General features: G+C 56.1%; 1 protein-coding gene across 3 annotated transcripts in view; it reads right to left on the reverse strand.

Moving 5' to 3' along the window:
* The window catches only part of LHX9 (LIM homeobox 9), a 12,429-nt gene extending 4,716 nt beyond the window's left edge, over nucleotides 1-7,713 (reverse strand). For 2 of the 3 annotated variants that reach the window (XM_035537846.1, XM_035537843.1), the window contains exons 1-4: nucleotides 7,540-7,713; nucleotides 5,907-6,109; nucleotides 4,942-5,297; nucleotides 1-65 (exon numbers count right to left, since the gene is read on the reverse strand). The exon at nucleotides 1-65 is cut by the window's left edge and continues 138 nt beyond it. In XM_035537846.1, coding sequence (XP_035393739.1) covers nucleotides 1-65; nucleotides 4,942-5,297; nucleotides 5,907-6,109; nucleotides 7,540-7,713 — 798 coding nt within the window. Of the gene's footprint in view, nucleotides 66-4,923; nucleotides 5,298-5,906; nucleotides 6,110-7,539 lie in introns of all 3 variants that reach the window. The other variant, XM_035537845.1, reaches the window with a different exon arrangement.
* Nucleotides 7,714-8,164: the final 451 nt, after the last annotated feature.

The following is an 8,164-nucleotide window of genomic DNA, read 5'->3' on the forward strand; positions in this document are numbered from 1 at the left end:
CTTCTGGGATGGGGGATAAGGCTGCTGGTCTCTGTCCAGGTGATCTGCCTCATTCTCGTTACAACCTGGGCAATGAACAAAGGAAACAAGGAGTTAGCGGCCGTGCACCACGTAGGATAAACGAATCAAGGCAAAAATCATCACGCATGTACTATTTGGAAGGAAGCAAGAGAGGAAGGAAGAGCTAACGTGGCGCAAGAATAAGTACAGATGTGATAATTAAATGAGACAAAAAAAGATCAAGAAGATGACCTTTTCCTATTTTTAAAACATGCTATGTCTCCCGGGCCTTTACCTACTAAGGGCAGACTTAGAAAGTTATCTCTCCTTTGGCATTTATTTTCAAACAAGTCTTTTCCCTGTGGTGATGGTTTTGCTTTGGGCATCCAAAGAGTCATTTGAAATCTCATTCAGATTTTGAAATCTCACTCACAGAAACTCTCTTAGCTCGAGAGGAGAATAAAGGTCAAGCCAGCATTCTGAGTGTTCCTGAGCTTTCCCCCAAATCGCAAGCACCTATAAAAAAAGATGTGCGGCAGGAAGGTTTGTTGTGACAGTTGATCAGGAAAGCATAAAATCTGGACTTTTTTGCTGCTAAAATGAATGCTTTTGGACTCTGCCTGGGAGTTCATGCGAACTGCTTAGAGACTTTGCTCTGTAAAGCATCTCCAGAAAGCGGCTGTGTCGGGGCTTGATTCAGGCCCTCGGTCTCAATCCCTATCCACAGTAGCTCTTCGCTGGTCCTGATCTGTGACATTTCTACAAGCAAACACTGGCTCCAAAGTGTAAGAGTTTCCCTGATTTCTCTGGCTTAGGATTTTCAAAGTGTCTCTAAAAGGTGACTTTGTTCCAGATTACACTTTTATGGGTGTGACTTGCACACTAGAGTTGCACTTCTTCAGGGACTGTGGCATCATCATCTCACCCTGGGGAACGAGGTGATAGTATTGGCAAAAAAAAAAAAAAAAAAAAAAAAAGAAGAAGGAAAACCACCTGTATTCTTCTTTTTGGCTTAAAAGCAATTGGGTTACTTTCAGGATCCCATTTTGTAAAAATAGCTCAGTCACACAGGAGAGAATTGATGATGTAATCATGGTAGAGCATATTAATTAAAAAACAACTTTAAAGAACAGCTAATTAAAAATATTTCAGGATGTGTGTAAACTAGATCAAGTTTCATTAGTTGCTCATTTGAATTTTTGAACTGCTCTCAAACAGTGGATTATTTACTAGGCCAAGTAGATCCCGGTTTCTCCAAAAAGAGAGGAGAGAAGGAGAGAAATCACACAATACAGAGATTGATGTTGACAGTGCTAAAAACAGAGGCAAAACAACTTGAAACCAGGAGAAAATAAAAAGCTTCTTGAAGGTGCTTTCTCTTTTGAATTATAAGACGAGTCAACAAGAACAGATGCTGGTAAGACAACACTTTGACAGAAAATCAGGTGAATAGTTAATTATAGCTAGGTTTGCTTCTGGGCTTGGTAGGAAGTATATCTGCACTTTCAAACAAAGTGAGCTGACACTTCTGAAAATACCAGGGGTTGAAATTTGCCTTGAAAACAATTTCAGACCAGATTTGGATTGTATTTACTCCTTGTTTTCACAAGCAATCACACTGCCTTCAGTTAAGGCGTGTGGGCAGTAACTCGTACGCTGACATAAATCAGATTACCAGAATTCAGGCCTTGAGTTTTACTTCAGACAGTTGCAAGCTGCTTGTTTGTTTGCTTTGCTTTTCTTCCCCTCCGATCGCTCACGTTTGCAGCAGCAAAGCGAACTTCCTCGGGCTCCTCTGTCCTGCTTACTGCCTTTGGCTCTGTGGTCTGCTTTTTGTCCCTTTTTTGTTTGATTGACTTTGGCTTTCATTTTCACGAGAAACTGGGAGCGGGGCTCAAAGCATCCTCAGACCAGCCTAGCTAATGCGGTGCTAAGATCAGTCTCTGGTTTCCACGGGTGGAGCAGCGCTGCGTGGCTTTGCCGCGTGGTAGTGCGGAGCTTTACGCTGCTGCCCGGGGAACTAGGGGGAAGCGAAAAATGGGGCAAGACATTGTTACTCATTTCACTGCCACGGGATCACGGGGCTGTGAATTTAGTTTTGCTTTGGAAAGAGCTACAACAGTTTGCTTTTTATTGCCAAGAATTTTTCACATGTATACTGTGAAATAAAGTAAACAGCTCTTTCAGCAACAGCTGTGTAAAATATTTTCCTAGGGAAATCTTCTTCACCATCCCATTTCTATATCCTGTTGGCTGTAAGTCAACACGGTTTCCCTCAAAATACGTATTAATTCTGTGATAGAAGAGGTAATATAGAGAAAGCTTTGAATGTTTTAAGTACTTTTGAATACTTTCTCCCATTTTTTCACATTGCTTCCAGGCACTTCACCAGTAGGAACGGCTTTTGCCTCGGAACATTTCGAGTTATTTATCGTTGCGTTCCCTCTCTACAGCCGGGGAGCTGATCGAAGCGCTGAACAGAACAGAGCCCAGGGAGGCTGCTGTGGATCCGGAGGCAGAACCCGGTCCCTTCTGGCCCCGAGCTCCGCTCCCCGGGACAAAAGGAGCGCGGGGCCGGGGGCGCCGGCACACACACGCGTTTTTACGCGCGGCCGGCTGGGGACGGCGGCTCAGTGGCACTGACCCGAGCCCGGCTCGCTCCCCCGGTGGGAAACTCTCTCCACATCGCCCCGGCCGACCTGGGCTTCCCCTTCCCCTCTGGGTGTTAGCGGCGGGGCTCTGAGCAAACCGGGGGCGACGGGAGCGAGCCTTTGGTGGCCGCCCCTGGGGGCCCGCTCGGCCGCGGGGAGGCTGCGCCGCGCCGGGGGCTGCGGGGAGCGGGGGCTCGGCCGGGCCGGGCCGGGCCACAGGGGGCTGCGAGCCGGGCCGGGGGAGGCAGGAGCCGCCCCCAGCACCCCGGGGTGCGGGGCTGAGCCCCTGTCCCCTGCGGGGCCGTGCCCGGGGGCCGCCCGCCCGCTGGAAGCGGTGCCCCGCTCGGCCGTGCGGGGCCGGGGCCGCGAGCGGGGGGCGGTGGCCGCCGAGTGTTCGGAGACTTTTGTGTTTCGGGAGAAACCGCTTCGGCTCCCGCTGCTCGTTTCGGGAAGGGCAGAGCCTCCTGGTCCTCCCCCTGCAGCTGGGGCGCGGAGGGGCGGTGGGCTGCAGTCGTTTGCGCCGGCTGCGCGGTTTGGCTGCAAGCTGTGTTTTGTCGAGAGCATGTGTCAGCGCTGGACACGGCGAGGTAATGCTTTAAACGACTACATAAAAGCATTACGGCCCTACCAGGTCACAGTTCTCGGCCAGCTAGAGCGAGTCCAAAGCGTCAGATTGAAGCGGCTTTTTTGTTTGTTTGTTTTGTTTTTAATTCTGCGAGATCTCGATGAAGTGAGCTGCGTTTTTATCGTGAGCAGCGGGTTTTAATCCCATTTTGGAGTCGGCGAAACAACTGACATCCCCCGCTGGTGTAACGAAGGAGACTTTTAGGACTAGCGCACGAAAACTCTGACAGCGCCTGCAAATAATGCCTCTCTCGAGTCCTGACCTGAAGCTTAGGGGGTGTTTTGTCATATCCACAGCTTTTCATTTTTCCCTAATTTCCGATCCTAATCCTGACGAGAAGCTGTCCCTAAATGTTTCTGTTTAAAGGGGATTTTTAGGGGATGTGGGTGAGGGAGGGAGAACCGGAGGCATAGGCGCCCCCCCCTCAGCAGCCGGGACTGAGCGAGCCCTGGCTGTGCTACAGGTCCCCTTTTCTTTAGCAGCTTTCAGCATTGATTGGAAACCGCTCCGGAGCCAGGGATTCCGATGTCATCTTCAATTAACAAGGAACAATTAGCGCCGTGATTGCCCTGGCTCCGAGGCCCGCGGCTCCGAGGAGATGCAGCAGCTCCCGGCCCGCCAGGAGGAGCCGCGCAGGGGCCCCCAGTGGCAGCGAGCGGCTTTGGGGCGGAGGGAGGCAGGGAGGGAGGCAGGGAGGCTGCGATGGAGGCCGGAGGGAGGCAGGGAGGCAGGGAAGGAGGCCGGAGGGAGGCAAGGAGGGAGTCAGGGAGGCTGAGATGGAGGCCGGAGGGAGGCAGGGAGGCCGCAGCCCGCGCGCGTCCCTCTCCCTGCGCTCGCTGCAAGCATTTTGGGGTCGGGAGCTGCGTAGTTGGGCTTAGCCCTCGCTGCTTTCTTCTCCCGCCTGGTGAACCCCCGCCTGAAGCGCCTGGCCACCACAAACGCCCCGCCGCCGGCCGCCAGCACTGTCTCTAGACGCGGGTTGGGGACTTAAAGTGGCTGAAGTTAGGGGGGATTTAAGACAGAGCACCACTCGCTCCCTGCCTTCCCTTAAGAGAGCAGAGCCCGTTCTCGTTAATTACATTTGTTAAGGCTTAGTTGCAGGGAACAGCATTTATTCGTTGGCCTCTTGTGCAGCTCGGTTGTTTATGTGCCAGTAAAACGGAACTGTTAGCCTGAAGAGTTCATTGCTATGGGTTTCCTATCTTTATTGAGTGCCTGCATACTCCATGGACGCCGTTGGAGCCATGCACTGACTTTTCTCTAAAATTATTTTTTGCTGATCCTTTTGGGTACTTTTAATTTGAGGTCTAAATGACGACGTGGTTTTTGTTCGCAAAATACAGATTATGGTACCGCTATCTCTGAGGTTCCTATGGAGAAAGAACTCTGTGGTGTTTGTCAGGGTTTTGTTTTGTTTTGTTTTTGTCTTTACCCTGGGAAGTGGCTAAGTTTGGGTGCTTGACATTAATAGGCAAAGACAGCCCTTGAGGAGGGCTGCTGCTAGCTTTCCCGCAAACCCTGCAGCCCTCAGAGGGCTGTTTGTTTGATTTCCCAGTGGTTAAGCAAGATTTGGCCTGCCTGGGTCCCTCGCGCACTGCCTAGCCGAGGGGAAGCCCGAGCGAGCTCTTGGCGGAGGGGCAGGAGAGCTCAGAGTGTGTTTCCCACCTGAGTTGTAGTTGACGATGTCCACTCCTAGGGCAGGGCTCTTTCTTTTCCTGGGCCTCCCCTTCTGGACCGTGCCGGTGCCGTTGAAGTAAGGCAGCGCCAGCCCTCCGCTCTTGGCTGCCAGCTCGGTGTAGCTCAGCTGAGGGGGGTATTCTCCTTGCAAAAGGGACTCGAAGTGGGCCCTGCAGTAAACCAGGTTGTCCTTCATGCCAAAGTGATCGCCCGTGGTCAGAGTCTTGTTGCAGGTGGTGCAGGTGAAGCAGCTCAGGTGATACACCGACTCCCTGGCTCTCATGACCATTTCAGAGGCCGAGATCCCAAGGTGGCAGCGGGCACATCTCTGCACGGAGAACCTTCTGAGGGAAACGGAGAAGTGGGCATCAACTAGAAGAGCAGGGGAAGGCCGCCCCCGCCGCTGCCCACCCGCCTCCTTCCCGGCCGGGGGGGTCGGCGGGGAGCCCCCGGCCCCGGCCCGGGCTGCTCGGAGCAGCGCCTGGGGATATTTTCCGCCGGGTGGCCCCGTTCCCTTGGGCGTGCAGAAGCCGCCCCGCCGCCAGTGAGCGCAGATAGGGGCGGATGGGGCCCCTAAAAGCTCCCCCTGCTTTTAGGGCCGAGGAACGGGCTCCGCGCTGCGGGGCTCGGCAGCCGCGCTCCTCGGCTCCCCAGCGGCGGAAAACCGGCAGGCAGCGGGCAGGGGGAAACTTTTGTTGGCCCTTGGCTGCCTCCGCTGGGGGCTACCCCAGGGCAGCGGGACACCCGAGGCACGGCTCCTGCGGGGCTCGTGTGCCCCGCACCCCCCCGGCCACCCGGTTGGGTTCGGCACGGGGGAGGCTGCTGAGGGGGGACAGGGGCGTGCGGTCAGGGAACCGCCGGCCGCAAGAAGCCGCCTTTGCAAGCCCGCGCGGAATTAAAGCGCGTTTCGCGTGGAGATGCCTTGTGAGGGGCTGCGGTTTTGCTTGCTGTACCTGTAGTAATCCTCCTTGCAGTAAATACTGCCGTCCTTGGCAAAGCAGGTGAGCTCTGACTCCAAAGCCAGTTTACATTCACAGCACTTAAGACACCTGAGGTGCCACTGTTTGTCCACAGCCAGCAGGTAATATCTGTCGGAGATCTTCCCTCCGCAGCCAGCGCACAGAGCGGGCTTCTCGGGGCTCAGGGGGGGCATGTTCTGCAAGACAACCGCGCCGCGACCGCGGGTCAGACGGGGCTGGGACGCTCCCCGCCACCCCCAGCCCTGGTACCGGGCCTCGGCTGCCGGCTGCACCCCTCTAACCCTCCCCCAACGGCCTCACGGCTTTTGGACATGAGGAGGCAACTGCTTAGGCCTTAGAAAGGGAAGCAGAGCCGGTTCTTCTCCGAGTTTGGAAGTTACGTCTGGAGCTTCCCCGTCGCTTTCGCCTGTGGATCGGGGCGCTCCGGGGGAACGGCGTTTTCAGGCAGGACAGCACCGCTCTGCCGCGCTGCAAGTTTGGGGCACGGGTGCGCGCTCGCACCAATTCTCCCGTCAGTTTTCCCCCGTGCTCCAAGCAGCCCCGAGCCCGTCTCTGGAGGAGAACGGGCCGTTTACAAGCGGAGCAGGGGAGAGGAGACAGGTGGATGGTGCAAAGAGCAGCGAGCGCTCAGCCCCTGGCCGGGTTTCGCCGAAAACCAGCACCTTTTCGCCGAGCAACTTGTGCGGGTTGCCGGGCGCCCCGGGAGGAGCCGGATCCGCACAAAGGGGCACGGAGCAGCCGCCGCAACAAAAGCTCCGCCGCGGAGCCCGGGGCTGCTCTCGCTGGGAAAGTGCCGGGGAAAACGGGCCCCCAGCACCTCCCTGTGCGGCCAAAAGTGTTTGGAAGCGGCGACTCCGCGATCATTTTCCGACCCGAAGTTGTGCTGCGCGCCCCTTTCTTGCAGCGATCGGAAAGGCGAGTGGGATTCACGTTGCAAATCCTCCCGCAACAAAGCCGGGGCTTTTTTAGGACGGAGGGGGGGAGACCCCAGGGCCCGAAGCGGCGGCGCAGGCTCCGGGCCGTTACTTTGCGCCCGGTCCTTGCGGGGCCGCAGAAGCCCTACAAGTGGGCGGGGGGGGGGGGGCACAGAGCGCTGCGGGACCCCCCCGCTGCCGCCCCAAAGGGGGCGGGCGGGCATCGGTCTCGGGGAGAGCCCCCTCTCTGCCAGCCCCCGGCTTGGGGCCAGAAACGGTGAGGAAAAGCAAGCAGCCGGGGGCTGCGGGGTTTCGTTTGGGAGGTGCGAGCAGCGCGGAAAGCGGAGCACACGTCGCGGTCCCGCTCGGACGGGGCACGGCCACCGCAGGGCTGCTGCTCGCAGCGCCCCTAACAGCGACCCCAAATACTCCCCCCGCGCTCCGGAGAGCACACCCGGCAGCATGTGGGGGACAAATGGCTAAGTGAGCCCGGCGGCACGGCACGGCACGGCACGGCACGGCACGGCACCCGGCCCTACGGCTGGCTGGCCGGGAACAGTTTCTACAAGCGCAGGGGTGCGGGGAAGGGGCGGGGGGGGGGGGCAGCGCCTTTGGCTGCCCCAAGCCGGGGCTGTCCCGTGGGGGCCCACGCTTGCAGGACCCCTCTCGAGGGGGGCCAGCTCCCTTCTTACCGTTTCTCGGCCGTTCATCTGTCCCCCTTTGGCCAGGCGGGACTCGGTCTTGGATCGCCTCTCCATCTCCTCCATGATTCCTTGGATATGGCCTCCGGAGATCCCGTGGAAAAGCATGGCTGGGGGACGGAAAGGACAAGTATTTTCTTCTGCTCTGCACCCCACTATTTCCATATACAGACCCCAGAGTCTTTAGATCATCCAAAAGGTTTACACCGAGGCGCACAGCGCAGGGAGGGAGGTTGCAATAGGAGATTCTCTTTGCACAAGCACCGAGGGCTTCCTGAAGATGTGCAGAAAACAAACAAGGGGGAGAAAATGTGATAATAATTAATTAAAAAAATAAAATAACAAAAGCGAGCTAAAGGATCTGTTACTGTTCTGGAGAGCCGGGGCTCCTGTCTGGAGAGACTTGGACCTGGGGCAGTAGAAGCGCTCGGGAAAGGCTATAGTTTTGAATACAAAGAAAGCAAAAAGAAGTGCTATTTTCAGCAGTCCCTGGTTGCTTTAAAGTTCCCAGTGCCTGTAGGTTGGATTTGGGACTGCTGCTTTCCGGAGCTCTGTCCAATTTGTTAAGAGACTAAAGCCAGCCCATTTTTGATAATTTAGTAGGAGGAGTTCTCTC

The sequence above is a fragment of the Cygnus atratus genome, chromosome 8 (assembly GCF_013377495.2).
Source record: "Cygnus atratus isolate AKBS03 ecotype Queensland, Australia chromosome 8, CAtr_DNAZoo_HiC_assembly, whole genome shotgun sequence".
Taxonomy (NCBI): domain Eukaryota; kingdom Metazoa; phylum Chordata; class Aves; order Anseriformes; family Anatidae; genus Cygnus; species Cygnus atratus.